Genomic DNA, 15,138 nt, shown 5'->3' on the forward strand with positions numbered 1-15,138 from the left:
TTGATCTTCATTTTTTTGCAGTAGTAGTTCTTGATCTTCATTTTGTTGTAGTACTAATTCTTGATCTTCATTTTTTGTAGTACTAATTCTTGATCATTTTTTATTAATATGTATTTTTGAACAAGCAGTTTATGTAGGGAGTACCTTAAAAAAAAAAAGATTTTGCAGAGATGGATCGAGTAGAGAAGATGGAGAGGAGTGGAGACAAGAAAAAATTCTGGGATTTTGTTCATGGGTTGAAACCAGTTATGATGATGATAATAGCTAATGGATTCTTCAGTGGAATGAGTATTCTATATAAAATTGCTTCGACGAAAGGCATGAGCTTGAGGGTTCTTATTGCTTATCGCTTCATCATTGCTGCTGTTCTTAGTTTTCTTATCGCTTTCTACACTGAAAGGTATATATATACATACATATATGCTAACCCCTTTCTTCACTGCTGCAAGACTCATCTTTTTTAATATAGAGTAAAAGGAGTAGTGTTCTCCTTCCCAAGCTTTAATTTCAGTCAAATTTAATTGGAAGACCTCTCCAAACACTTTGCAGTCCACGACATCATAATACTTTATACAAGAGATTTAAATATCAACCCTCCTTTTATTATTTGTTTTTAAAAAGTCAAAAAAAACTAATTAATATATTGATGTATCGCACCATTAATTCTAACAGAAAGACCAGGCCTAAGCTAACGAGGATGATTCTCTTTCAGGCCTTTTCTTGTGCATTATTTGGGTAAGAACCCCTTTTCCATGTTTTAATGTCAATAATAATATTAATGCCTAAATTTTATTTGAATTTATAAAATAATTGCGTGCAGGAGTTCAATGGCTCAAAATTTATTTGCAAAGAGCTTAGTCTTAACCTCAGCTACGTTAGCCACTGCCATCATTAACCTCATTCCTGCTGCTACCTTCATCTTAGCAATTCCTTTCGGGTACATATATACTTACTTTACCCTCATATTTTATTTTTTTTTGAAAACCAAAATCAAGAGGCATATTAAAACAAATGAGCAATAGAGTTTGGAGGGACAGTGTCCCAGTACATCGGATCTTCCTGAGAGGAAGCAGCTAAAATGTGTGCTCTATTATTACTAGCTCTAGGAATAAAATGAATTGAACAAGCATGAAAGGTGGCCATGATGGCCTTAGTAGCCTCAACCGAATAGCCAACATATGAACATATGTTTGTGTTGTTCGAAATCAATAGAGACCGCAACGTGGAACAATCAGTGAACATGTGAACCGCATCCAGCCCTCGCCCCTTGAGCCAAGATAGAACCTCCTTGCACGTGACTGACTCCGCCATCAGAGGAGAAAAACATGCAGGGAGCCGCGAGGAGAATGCCGCAAGGAAAATACCGTCATGCGCCAAGAGTACCGCTCCCACCGCGGCGGTCTTGGAACGGTGATCGTAGCTAGCGTCGAACTGGCAGTGCACCGTAGCGCCGATGATTGGCGGCAGCAGCTGACCTTGGGCGTGGATAGGTGGCGGTGGGTGCAGCTGAGCGTGCTGATGATCCGCCACCGGGGCGTGAACCTGGCGCCAAGCGTTTGCAGCCGACTTGGCTAGCCTCCATACCACGGCCGGTCGTGGCAGTTTGCACTCCCAAACAGCCAAGTTTCAAGCCTTCCACAGGTAGTATAGTACTGCTATCACATAAAATAAATTGTCTTGAGTTAGCATGGAGATTGCATCCTTGAACCATACAACAAAGTCATCACCAACTATAGATGGCAAAGGCAATGAGGTCTCATGCCAAGCAAGCTTTGTATAATCACACATAAGCAATGCATGCATGGTAGTCTCATGTAATAGCCCACACATTGGGCATGTTGGGTTCACCTCTACCCTCTTTATAATCAAATTGGTAGTAGTGGGCAAGACATTAGTTAGTGTTTTCCACAAAAACATCTTCCATTTTGCCGGAAATTTAATCTTCCAAAGATGTAACCATTTATCGTAACTCCCAGGTTGGCCTTCCACCTCTCCCATAATGCACCTATAACCTTCTTTGAGTGTATAACATCCACGGGGCTCACCTGGCCAGAACCAGGAATCCTCATAAAATGGGTTAATAGGCACTTTCAAAATTCTGTCAATGTCAGAAGCAGTGAACAAATCCTGCAAGATTGAGACATCCCACGTTCCTGTGTTGGGGTCAATAAGGCCAGACACTAACGAACCATTTAAACCAACAGGCATTGGTGCCTGAACCATAGGACTTGTGTCATCTGGCAACCATGGGTGTCCCCATATCAAGGTGGTATTCCCATCTCCAATCCTTCTTCTCACACCATTGTAAACTAGCCCATGGGCAGCCATGATACTCCTCCAACAGAAGCTTGGATTGCCTCCCAATGTAGCATCAACAAAAGAGGTTTTGGGAAAATACCTGGCTTTATAAACTCGTGCCACTAGGGACTGAGGTCTCGATAAAAATCTCCATGCCTGCTTCCCCAGCATTGCAATGTTGAAAGCTCTCAAATCCTTGAAGCCTAAGCCACCAAATTTTTTAGGAACACACAATCTGTCTCAGGCCTTCCAATGTATGCCTCTCTCATTCCCAGTGCCCCACCAATACCTATTCATAATCCTTTCAATAGACAGGCACACTGAAACAGGAAGGAGGAACACACTCATAGAAAAAGTAGGCATTGACTGGGCCACACTTTTAAGAAGGATTTTCCTTTCCTGCCTGCGAAATCAACCTTTTGTTCCATGAGCTTAGTCTCTGTTTAATCTTGTCCTCAACGTAGGAAAAAACTGCCCTTTTCTCCCTACCAACAAACGATGGAAGCCCCAAATACTTTTCGAAATTAGGAGCCTGTAAAACACCCAGAACCGAAGCAACTTCATCTCTCACGACTTCTGTGGTATTTCTACTAAAGCATACACTGGACTTGTGAAAATTGACAACCTGGCCTGACATACTTTCATATTTAATGAGGCATTCCTTAATTACTTCCGCCTCCTGAATAGATGCTTTGAAAAATAAAAGGCTATCATCTGCGAAAAACAGATGTGAAATAGGCGGAGCACCCCTGGCCACTCTGCACCCATGAATAGATCCACTAGCTTCTGCCTGCTGTAATAACAAAGAAAGACCTCAGCACAAATTATGAATAAATAGGGAGATAAAGGATCCCCTTGTCTTAGGCCCCTTGTAGGAGTGACCTGACCAGCACTCCCTCCATTCACAAGGAAGTTGTAGGAGACTGTTGTCACACACAGCATTATCAAATCAACCCACTGGGTAGCAAAGCCTAAAGCCAACAGCATACGACGCAGAAACATCCATTCCATACGGTCGTATGCCTTAGCCATATCCAGCTTCAGAGCACCCCAACCACCGACCCCACACTGCTTTCTGTTTAAGTAGTGTCCCACTTCTGCTGCAATCAGAATATTGTCAGTAATGAGTCTATTCGGTATAAACGCACTCTGGGAGTCAGAAATAACATCTCCAAGCAGGGGTTTCATTCTGTTTGCCACCATCTTTGCCATGATTTTGTAGACCACATTGCACAAGGCAATGGGTCGCAAATCAGAAACCAACTCCGAGCATCTCTTCTTTGGAATGAGGACTACATTTGTGTTGTTGAGTCCATCCGGAAACGAACGAGAGTTAAGACAGTTCAACACAAACGTAGAGACATCCCCGCCCACCACATCCCAATAATGCTGATAAAACCCCGGGTTCATACCGTTAGGGCCTGGAGCCTTATCAGGAAACATGGAAAACAGGGCAGCCTTCACCTCCTCCAACTGAAACGGTTTTAGCAGGGCTTCATTGTGGTCATGAGTAACTCGTGGCATAACAGATGCAGCAAAGGAATCCATAGAAGATGAGGCAGACACATTTGATTCAAATATATCATTAAAATAGTTAATCACAACAGTATTCAAATCATCATTCTCAACCCACATGCTAGACTCATTTTTTAAACGTGTTAAAGCATTCTTCTTTTTACGAGCGGAGGCATACCTGTGAAAGAACTTAGTATTTGCATCCGCATTCTACAACCAATGCTGCTTCGCTCTCTGCCGCCAAAAGGCATCCTCCTGCTTCTCTAACTGGCACAACTCGGCCTCCAGCTGCTGATACTTGGTCAAGGAGTCAGTATCAAGACAGCCATAAAGCTGAGTCTGCTCTTTTCTCAATCTCCTGATTTTCTCCCCAAACTTATGGAAGTGCTCCCCACCCCAGGCCTGAAGCTTATAACCACAATGTTCGAGGCAGCTGAGCAAACCACTATCTCTCCCCTCATGCTACGCATCCTCTATCAGTTTCTTGCAACCTTCGTCATGAGTCCAGGCCATCTCGAACCTGAACTGCCGCTGAATGCCACTAACACAATTCCCGCCCTCCTTCACACTCAAAAAGAGAGCAGAGTGATCGGAGTTATGAGTTAAAATATTAGTAACATTAGCCGCTGGAAGGGAATCGCACCAATCTGCACGAGCTAGGACTTTATCAAGACGCTCCTCCATCCACTCCGGAGTGCCCTTCCCCCTTCCCCACGTAAACTGGTGGCCACGCATGGGAAGCTGGTTCAGTCTACAGTCATCCAGGGTCTCCCCAAAACCGCGTAGAAGACTATCCGGATGTGGGTGGCCCCCCCGCTTCTCATGCTGAAACAGGAGATCGTTAAAATCTCCCAGAACAACCCAAGGCAAGGGTGATCTCCTTGCTAATGCTCTCAAAAGGTCCCAAGAAGCAGACTTACGGCCCCGCTCCGGAAAGCCATAGAAACCGGTCATTCTCCAAGAACCTAGCTCTGTTACACACACCTCCACATCAACATGGTTGTTTGAGAAGCTCAACAACCTAGCAGTATTATTCCTCCTCCAAAACAATGCTAAACCACCACTGCGTCTAATACTATCAACATAAAATAAGCCTTCGAAACCAAGTTTTACCCGGAGACGCTCTGCATGCACCCGACCAACTTTAGTTTCCATGAGGAAGACAAACTCAGGCTTCTTACAGGACACCAGGTCCACCACTTCTCGAACTGTGCGTGGATTGCCCAAGCCACGATAGTTCCAACACAACGTACTCATGATGAAGGGCGGGTCTGGGGACCAGAACCCGCCACATGCAAGTTTTTTGAAACCTCTGTCATGACAACATCCGCACCACCAGCCCCATGGCGCCTAGCACCAGTGCCCGAGCCTTCACGACGCCACTTAGACACGGCCACCACTGCCGCCTCCGTGTCACGCCTCACCGACTCACCCAACCCCGCCACCGCTGTGTCACGGCCGACCGAAGCAGAGCCAAGCCCGTCCTCCGACCGCGGCTGCCCCCCTACCGGCACAAGCCAACTATCCCCAACTCCCCGAGGATCCCGCCGAGATCCTGCACGGAGTTCTGGACCGAAAGGGAATTGATCAAGCGGAACCGCAGCCTCCCGAGCCTTCAGACAAAACTTATGCACGTGACCCATCATTCCGCAGAAAAAACAAAAGCTGTGAAGGCGTTTGTACTTGAACGCCACCCAACTCCAAGATTTGTCACGCTTCAATAATTTCATGCGCCTCTTGATCGGTTTATCAACCGACAATGCGACCCTTATACGATAAAAGTCCAACCACGGTGCTCCCGCAAAACGCTCATCATGTTTAACAAAAACACCAAGGTAATTACCAACCTGTTCGAGCATCATACTGGACGTATAGCCAAATGGGAGATCATGTATTTGGATCCACATGTCAACCGTATCAAGAGGGACGGACCCCGGTAACACGCCATCCGGCACCGCTCTGCAAACCAGGGTTGCGTTCTCATACGACCAGGGGCCTTCGTCCAAAACATAGCGTAAATCTGACTCATGGAAAAACACGAACATGAACAGATTAGGTTGCAGCTCCGTTACTTGAGCACCCTTGACCGGTTGCCACACGGAAGCAAGGACTTGACGCATATACTCAAGCTTCACCAATTTATTAGTCAAGAATCGGCCAACCATCGGCCATGTCACTAGCCCCGCACCGTCCACTCCATCACCACCAGCAACCACCGGCTCGAACGCCTCATCCTCCTCCTCCAACGCCATATCCGCCCACCTGGCAGTGAGCCATCCTACCCCTTCTGCCGACGCTGAACTCGCCATGTTACCGCCTGCGAAACACCAGGGAGAAAGCACCGGCAAACGACCGGAAAGAAACCAAGCAAGACGATCGGAAACCTAGAAAAGACTAGGAAGGAACCGAAACCCTAGCACTTTACCCTCATATTAATCACTGCAAAATATATATATATTTCTTTAATAATTGTCTATTCATGTAGTATTTACCGTGCATTTCTTCAGTTCATGGGGAGTCTGATTCGCATTTGTACGGGACCATATATATATGTGTGTGTTATCAATAAAAACGTATACATACACTATAATTAGATAGGATTTTGAAAATTCATCAGATGATAATATATTATATGTAAAATTATGCATGCACACGTGTTCACATATTTATATAGCTATGACTTACATTAACATTTTATATTAGATTGGAGACTTTAAGCTTGAAAACAAAAGCGGGCCAAGCAAAGGTGATTGGACTGTTGATAGGTATAGGTGGAGCAATGTTTTTAACATTCTACAAAGGAAGGGAATTTAATATATGGTCAGCTCAATCTAACTTGTTAGACCATAGTAGTGGACATATAGCAGGTACACCTACTTCAAAAAACCCACACTCTCATATTTTGGGTGTGTTATTGGCTCTGGCTTGCGTTCTCTCTAATGCCATTAACTTGACTATTCAGGTATATCTTAACTAATAATTTTTATTTGTTTATGGATTAAGATATATAGTCAACTTAATTTATCTAACTTTGGTTTAATCTCGATGTCGATGACGTTTAGGCTAAGATGAGCAAGTCGTACCCTTGCCACTTTTCTAGCTCTGCTTTGATCAACGTCATGGCCTCACTCCAATCTACCGGGTTTGCACTGTGTACAGAAAGGGATTGGAGCCAATGGAAACTAGGGTGGAACCTCAAACTCCTCATAGTTGTTTATGCGGTAAGTGTTGAAAAAAAAATTGTTAAAATAGTTATTTTGTAGTATAATTATCATTTGGGTCGAGCAAACATGGACCGAGTAATTAAAATTCTACTTTTGAAAATTTTGAATTATATAGCATAAAGACTATCTCATCTAAGGTGCTCAAACCAAAAAACCAAATAAATCTCCCTAGCTAGGGTTGTTGTCTTTTAGTTTTACCTTGCATGCATGCATGCTATTGAATTGTACTTGTGTTTGTAGGGAGTGGTGGCCTCTACATTTGCAACGTGTTTAATGATGTGCAGCATAAGCATGAAAGGCCCAGTATTTGTGTCTGCTTTCAACCCCTTCATGCTCATATGTGTCGCCATTGCCAGCATAATATTCCTCAAGGAGAACCCATACTTGGGCAGGTATTACACTTACCTTAAATCCAACCATATATATATATATATATATATATATATATATATAGGTCAGGTTCCTGCGAACAGGGCTCCCGTGCAGTCGGTGTGGTCTTTCATCATTAGATACGCATAAATGCACTACAAAATGTTCAGAAATGTTTTGTGTATGGTGCATTTTTTGGTGTATTTCTGCATTTCATTATGTTGCATTTTTTGAACACTTTGTGGTGCATTTATACATGTTAGGACTCTAAGTCTTCGTTTCGTTGTAATTCGGGTCTCTGTAGTGCTTGTCAATTGGGCAAGTCTGTGCATTTTCCTTTATCTCGTATTAATTCTTCTAGTTCGGATGTTTTGGATTTGATATATACTGATATATGGCCTTGAGTCATATTGTGAATTGTGATTCACTATCCATACATACCTAAGTGCACCGACTGCACGGGAGCAGAAAATGGGGAGTTCATTTCATCGATCACATTGTGAATGATGCGCATACATTATTTATTTCAACAGCGTGATAGGAGCGGTGGTCATAATCGTGGGGTTATACATGGTGATATGGGGGAAGCATAAGGAAATGAAGGAAGCATTATCCAAGTTGGCACCGGCAGAAAGTGACGACGAAGAAGTTCCATACCCCGACAAGAAAGACGTTAAAGTTGGCAACAACGTTGTTGCTGTTGCTCCCAATTTTATATCGGAGCCGGCAAGAGTAGTCGTCGGAGAAAAAGAGGTGGAATTGCAGGGAGTGGCTAAAGGAGATTTGAATGTTTAAACTGCTTTTTGGGTATTAAGTCAGTAATATATAATATAATGCTTTTAATAATAATTATATTAAGACTATAAATTTTGTGCTATTAAAACCAATACACATAAATAATATTAAGGTTTTAATTATGATGATTAAATAGTTTTATTTACGTGAATTTTCATGTAATATATATAAAATACTGTGTACAATTGTATAATAAGCTAAGATTTGATTATCAAATCAAAATGTTATTGTGTCTACAATTTTTAAGGACCCTATAAGATTGCAGGTATAATATTTTCATTCATATAATTTTTTTATTTTTTTTTTTGTGTTTTTTGCGAAGAGGAAAAGCCGCATGCATGCAACCAAAGAGGTGATGACCAATAAGCATGCAACCAAAGTCAGCGCATGCGGATCCAGTCAAAGTGTCAAGTATCAATAATTCAAATATTCAATGTACTGTGTTTTTTAAAATATAATTTTGAAATAAAAGTTTTTCCTAAACAGTAAACGCAACCAGTGTCCAGTATAGACTAGGGCTGTTAACGAACCGAACATAAACGAACGGATGTTGTTCGTGTTCGTTTGTTAAGGATTTTGGAGTGTTCGTGTTCGTGTTCGTTTGTTAAGATTTTTAAAAATTCTATCCGAGTTTGTTTGTTAAGGGTTCGTTAGTGTTCACGAACGGGTTCGTTAACGTTAACGAACACGTTCACGAACATGTTCACAAACGTTAACAAACACGTTTACAAACATGCTCATTTACGTTCATGAGCACGTTCATGAACACTTAATAACCAACTACCTGCACATGTTCATGAACACAATTTGCTCATGAACAATAAATAATATATGTTCACGAACAATTTATATATATATATATATATATATATATATATATATATATATATATATATATATATATATATATATATTTGTAAACATGTTCGCGAATATTATTAAACAAACACTAAACGAGCTTGTTCACGAACACTTAGCAAACGAGCTTATCACTGTTCAGACTTTGTTCGTTTATTAACCGAGCTATAAATTTTGCTTGCTAATGTTTGTTTACCTTAACAAACAAACATAAACGAACGCTTACCGAGCTCGAACACGAGTAGTTTGTCGAAAGCTCTGTTTGCTAACAGCTCTAAGTGTAGATTAAATAGCTAACCCATTACATACTCACAAAGAATGTTAGTGATACCAATTATATGCAACTTTAGTTGTGGTTAATGTAATTGCGTTGAAAGCTAATATATAAAATAATTAATCATATGACTCAACCCATTTGTAGACGAAGACAAAGTATACTATTATCATTTGCTCTACGATAGTGTCCACACAAGGCAGCGCAGTTTGCAAGGTCCATTGTCCACATTTGCAAACTCATTTACTTACGCAACAATATTAGGAAATGTAATTGACTTTTTTTCCTTTCTTTTTCTTTTTAGAAAAAATGCATTTTTAACCTCTCAATTATTCATTACTAGTCGTTTTAATCATTTACTTTTTTACTATAACAATATATCCTAACTCTTTTTTAAAAAAATATTATAGTTTTAACCTCTAGATAAAAAATATAAAAAAAATACTAAACTCTATTAAAATATTACTTAGTACATGAGTATTTTAGTTTTTTTTTTTAAATATTTTTTCTTTAATTATAATCTACTTCAGTATCGATTTTTCATATGTAAAATAAAAAAATTGATTTTAATAGGTTCGTGTAAAGAAAAAATAGGAATGATATACCAAACTTGAAGATGAAAAATATTAGGGAAGAAAGTTATCAATTCTTTATTTTTTCGATGAAATATCAAAACTGGAAAAGTTATAAAGAATATAATAAAGATAATAAAATTAAAATAAACATTTATTAAATAATATTTTAATAGAATTTAATAGTTTTGTTGATTCAATAGTTAAAATTGCATATTTTTTGAAAACTTTGGAGTTAAAATAAGGTTTAATCTGACACATTAACTCCCAAAATTGATTTCATTTAACATTTTCTCCAAATTTCTCTCCGGTTTTGATGATTTGGCTTCATGTTACGATGATGCGGCAAGTTATATTTATTTATTTTAAATTCAAAATACTTAACAAACAATCTTCTCTCTTCAAACTCAATATTCATCTTCAATTTCCACACAACACTCGTTCTTTCTTGTCGGCGCTTGCAATTGTAATGTTTCAACTAAAATGAGAAGAGTGAGCATTGCACCACTCTATNATATATATATATTTGTAAACATGTTCGCGAATATTATTAAACAAACACTAAACGAGCTTGTTCACGAACACTTAGCAAACGAGCTTATCACTGTTCAGACTTTGTTCGTTTATTAACCGAGCTATAAATTTTGCTTGCTAATGTTTGTTTACCTTAACAAACAAACATAAACGAACGCTTACCGAGCTCGAACACGAGTAGTTTGTCGAAAGCTCTGTTTGCTAACAGCTCTAAGTGTAGATTAAATAGCTAACCCATTACATACTCACAAAGAATGTTAGTGATACCAATTATATGCAACTTTAGTTGTGGTTAATGTAATTGCGTTGAAAGCTAATATATAAAATAATTAATCATATGACTCAACCCATTTGTAGACGAAGACAAAGTATACTATTATCATTTGCTCTACGATAGTGTCCACACAAGGCAGCGCAGTTTGCAAGGTCCATTGTCCACATTTGCAAACTCATTTACTTACGCAACAATATTAGGAAATGTAATTGACTTTTTTTCCTTTCTTTTTCTTTTTAGAAAAAATGCATTTTTAACCTCTCAATTATTCATTACTAGTCGTTTTAATCATTTACTTTTTTACTATAACAATATATCCTAACTCTTTTTTAAAAAAATATTATAGTTTTAACCTCTAGATAAAAAATATAAAAAAAATACTAAACTCTATTAAAATATTACTTAGTACATGAGTATTTTAGTTTTTTTTTTTAAATATTTTTTCTTTAATTATAATCTACTTCAGTATCGATTTTTCATATGTAAAATAAAAAAATTGATTTTAATAGGTTCGTGTAAAGAAAAAATAGGAATGATATACCAAACTTGAAGATGAAAAATATTAGGGAAGAAAGTTATCAATTCTTTATTTTTTCGATGAAATATCAAAACTGGAAAAGTTATAAAGAATATAATAAAGATAATAAAATTAAAATAAACATTTATTAAATAATATTTTAATAGAATTTAATAGTTTTGTTGATTCAATAGTTAAAATTGCATATTTTTTGAAAACTTTGGAGTTAAAATAAGGTTTAATCTGACACATTAACTCCCAAAATTGATTTCATTTAACATTTTCTCCAAATTTCTCTCCGGTTTTGATGATTTGGCTTCATGTTACGATGATGCGGCAAGTTATATTTATTTATTTTAAATTCAAAATACTTAACAAACAATCTTCTCTCTTCAAACTCAATATTCATCTTCAATTTCCACACAACACTCGTTCTTTCTTGTCGGCGCTTGCAATTGTAATGTTTCAACTAAAATGAGAAGAGTGAGCATTGCACCACTCTATCATCGCCGAGTATGAATCTCACTATGGTAAACCCAATCCAACCGCCGCCATATCCATTATGGTAGCTTTCCCCCTCGCTCAAATTTTTTTTTTTTTTAATATATTTGATCTGAACAAAACTCAAACTTGAGATTCGAGGACTGCACCACTTATATAGGAAATCACCAACGCCATCACTTTTGAAGTTTGAAATTGGATAGTTAAAGTTTAGATGAATATATTAATTATGTGCATCAGTGGATTCTATGAGCAGCTAAAATGAGTGTTTAGCAATTTAGCTTAGCTTACTAACGTAAATAAACTAAAAATGAAAAAGTTTTTTAGTATCAATTTATTACATTAAAAAATAATTTATCTTTAATAGTTGTCATATGTATTATGATTTTTATATTTATTTAATATTTATTCAAATTTATATTTTAATATTAAATTTTTATTCAAATTTAATAAAAACAAAAAAACAGTTAAAATACTAAATAACAATAACTATTTATAAATTTTATTATTTTTAAAAATAATTATGTTAAAAATTTATACTTTAAATTAAAAATAATTTTAAAATAATATATTTATAATTTTTAAAATCATTTTACAAGTTAGTCAAACAATTAAAAAAAAAAAGTATCAAATGCTATCAAACATGTCTAAAAATCTGAAATTAGTGAAAAGTATATCGCGGCTTTGATAATTGGATTGGACCATCAAAGGGGAGCTATGGCGGACGAGAAGAAGGTGAAGGAGGAAGCCGATCGTATCATCGAACAGTACAAGCACTGCCTTCCTCGTCTCGTTGTCTTCGATCTCGATTACACACTCTGGCCCTTTTACTGGTTCGAATTAACCCCCCACCCACACAGAGCCCTTTGTCATATAATTCCTTGCTCTTTCTAACACATTTGAATGGCCTAACAGTGTGTTATGCTTAACTTTTCTTACTTGCTAGTGTCTGATTATGCTTTCAGCGGTATCCGTAATATACTTGAATGCTTAAAGAAATTTTGTTTTAGGATTAGTTATTTGGTTCTGCATTCCGATTTCTTAATTCTTAGATGAATTTTAAACCTTGAAACTTGATTGATGCTGAACTTATTGTGAATACGTAGTATGATTAAGGGGTTCCTAACTAATGACTTGCAAGATCTTGTGCAAAGTGTTTCAATGTGTTGGGGTTACTTATCTGTTGCATTGTTAGGAAATTCTTTGAATGTCTCTGGTAGCTAATTACTTGCTTTAATCTCCCAGTTCATCTTGGTTGTTCTAATGGATGGATCTAATAGAAGCGCATAGTGATACTTTTAGCTATGTTGGGGATTTGGTTAAATGGTGATTATACATACATATGATTATTTGAGCAAATGCCATGGATTTAGCACGGCTTTTGAATATTAAAGAAATTTGTATTGGCAACATTTGTGAGCAAGGAATCCTGGTTGTTCAGTCCTGATTTGACTTGAGCAAGCAGTGAGTGATCAAACATGGATTAGGATGTTTACTTTGTTTAAACTTCCAATCAATCAAGAAAACTACTTACGTAGCTAACCATTAGATGCTGCATTGCTTGATTGGGCATTTTTTCTTCCATTGTTTTTAATCTTTTGAAAAAAATGCTTAGGGTACCAATATATGGAGTACTTTCTTTTTGAAATTCACTGCAGATATTTCACCATCCATGTAGTGCATAAATAGAATGTGTTTTAGAAGAAGTTATATGTATATGACTCTGTAAGAGCTTAGTCCTTTTACTAATTATGTGCCAACTAAATTGTCAGTGAGTTCTACGAAGAGGATGATGAGCCACATTTATACCCACATTCTAAAGGAATACTGTATGCTCTCAAGGACCGGGGAATTGATATAGCCATTGCTTCTAGATCCCCAACTGCTAATGTAGCTAAAGCATTTCTTGATAAACTGAAAATAAGATCAATGTTTGTGGCTGAGGTGAGCAATTTTTCAGAAGGTTTTCTTTTTTCATTATCTTTTTTGTTTGCAGCTTTTTAATTTATTTCATATCCTTTTATATTTCAGGAACACAGGCTTATATATTTTTGCCACTTTCATAGAATCTAACCTTCTTTACAGAAGAACTTATTGTATGCATTGTAGTCTGTAGAAAAGATAGAATATGAGTGGAATTCTTTCCTATCTGTCCGTTACATAGCATAAAAATGAGGCATAAGAAACCAAAATAAAGCAGCCCAAGAAAATTTGTTGAAATTTGTAATGTAGAACAACATGTCTGTTTGCAATTGCAAGAATGAAAACTAATGCTTCCAATTGTTGTTTCGTAGGAAATTTATTCTAGCTGGTCTCACAAAACAGAGCACTTTCAGAAAATTCACAGGAAAACCGGGATACCATTTGACTCAATGCTCTTCTTCGATGATGAAGACAGGAACATTCAAGCGGTACAGCTACTGCACCCTATGCCTTTAGCTTTGCTCTTTCCCCCATTAATGGAATACATTTATAAGTATTGCCTTCAATCCTGAACCCTGCAAATGGTAAATTTACAGGTCTCAAAAATGGGTGCAACAAGCATCTTAGTACATAATGGTGTTACCCTCGAAGCTTTGAGGCGTGGGCTTTCTGACTTCTCGCAAAAGTCTAGTTCATAAGCAAGGATCTACAGCAAGTAGAACTGAGAATTGGAAGCCGATACATAATCATTGTATCATTATTATTGGATTAATGATAGTTTAGTGATGAATAAAAACACAAAATGCAGTCTGTAATATGAAAATTGAAAGCTGTGGTTTCAACTTTCAAAACCACTTTGCTATGTTTGTTATTTTCAAGCCCAATAGACCTTATGGGTTTTGATAGAATGATGGACCATCTTATTAATTAGACCTTTATGCAGACATGCAGTATGGAGTTATATCTTGGCCGGAAAGATAAATATGACTTTACCAAGGAATTTGATTCCTTCCTTTTGATTTTTTGAAGAAGAGGAGAAATGTTAAAGATAACAAAAAAGTTGTAACATTATCTCTTCGAATCTAAAGCCAAATTTTCAATCATAAAACTGCCATCATCTATTTACCTACTACTCACTTTTTTCTCCCCCTGATTAGCACCCATGCCTTCAATTTATATTTTACATCTTTCTTCATTATTGTCATTTGAGAACAACATACATATAAAATTAAAATGTGTATAAGGAGGCTAACTTTATTGCAAATTGGATGACAACACGTAAATTGAGTAACCCGAGTTGAGCGTTGTGTGGTATTATAAAAATGAATAAACGGTATTTAACTTAAATTTTATTCATGATATTTTAATACATAGTGAAAATTTATAAAAATGTCAAAATTATGAATGTAAAAATATCAAATAGTTATTCACATAGTGGGGATAGAGTAGCCAAGATGGGATTGCTCCAAAGTGGAGGAATAACA

The 15,138-nt window shown here is 37.3% G+C and overlaps 2 protein-coding genes across 2 annotated transcripts; both read left to right on the top strand.

Annotated features, from left to right (window-relative positions):
- The first annotated feature begins 170 nt into the window (after window positions 1-170).
- LOC116012152 (WAT1-related protein At1g25270-like) lies at window positions 171-8,201 on the top strand. Its single transcript, XM_031251629.1, has 7 exons — window positions 171-400; window positions 673-735; window positions 821-937; window positions 6,517-6,775; window positions 6,876-7,034; window positions 7,278-7,429; window positions 7,940-8,201. Exons 1-7 carry the CDS (start codon window positions 171-173, stop codon window positions 8,199-8,201), a joined length of 1,242 nt encoding a protein of 413 aa, XP_031107489.1.
- Window positions 8,202-12,393: 4,192 nt separating this feature from the next.
- LOC116012425 (magnesium-dependent phosphatase 1-like) lies at window positions 12,394-14,615 on the top strand. The gene is made up of 4 exons (XM_031251957.1): window positions 12,394-12,564; window positions 13,504-13,675; window positions 14,026-14,142; window positions 14,251-14,615. Exons 1-4 carry the CDS (start codon window positions 12,449-12,451, stop codon window positions 14,350-14,352), a joined length of 507 nt encoding a protein of 168 aa, XP_031107817.1. The 5' UTR covers window positions 12,394-12,448; the 3' UTR covers window positions 14,353-14,615.
- Window positions 14,616-15,138: the final 523 nt, after the last annotated feature.

The sequence above is a fragment of the Ipomoea triloba genome, chromosome 3 (assembly GCF_003576645.1).
Source record: "Ipomoea triloba cultivar NCNSP0323 chromosome 3, ASM357664v1".
Classification (NCBI taxonomy): Eukaryota; Viridiplantae; Streptophyta; class Magnoliopsida; order Solanales; family Convolvulaceae; genus Ipomoea; species Ipomoea triloba.

Bases quoted from the DNA above. Each gene is read 5' to 3' on its own strand.
- LOC116012152 (XM_031251629.1), top strand. From the start codon at position 171: ATGGATCGAGTAGAGAAGATGGAGAGGAGTGGAGACAAGAAAAAATTC. The intron at 401-672 runs GTATATATATAC...TAATTCTAACAG, and splicing joins ATCGCTTTCTACACTGAAAG to AAAGACCAGGCCTAAGCTAA. The intron at 7,430-7,939 runs GTATTACACTTA...TTATTTCAACAG, and splicing joins GAGAACCCATACTTGGGCAG to CGTGATAGGAGCGGTGGTCA.
- LOC116012425 (XM_031251957.1), top strand. From the start codon at position 12,449: ATGGCGGACGAGAAGAAGGTGAAGGAGGAAGCCGATCGTATCATCGAA. The intron at 12,565-13,503 runs GTTCGAATTAAC...CTAAATTGTCAG, and splicing joins ACACTCTGGCCCTTTTACTG to TGAGTTCTACGAAGAGGATG. The intron at 14,143-14,250 runs GTACAGCTACTG...GTAAATTTACAG, and splicing joins AAGACAGGAACATTCAAGCG to GTCTCAAAAATGGGTGCAAC.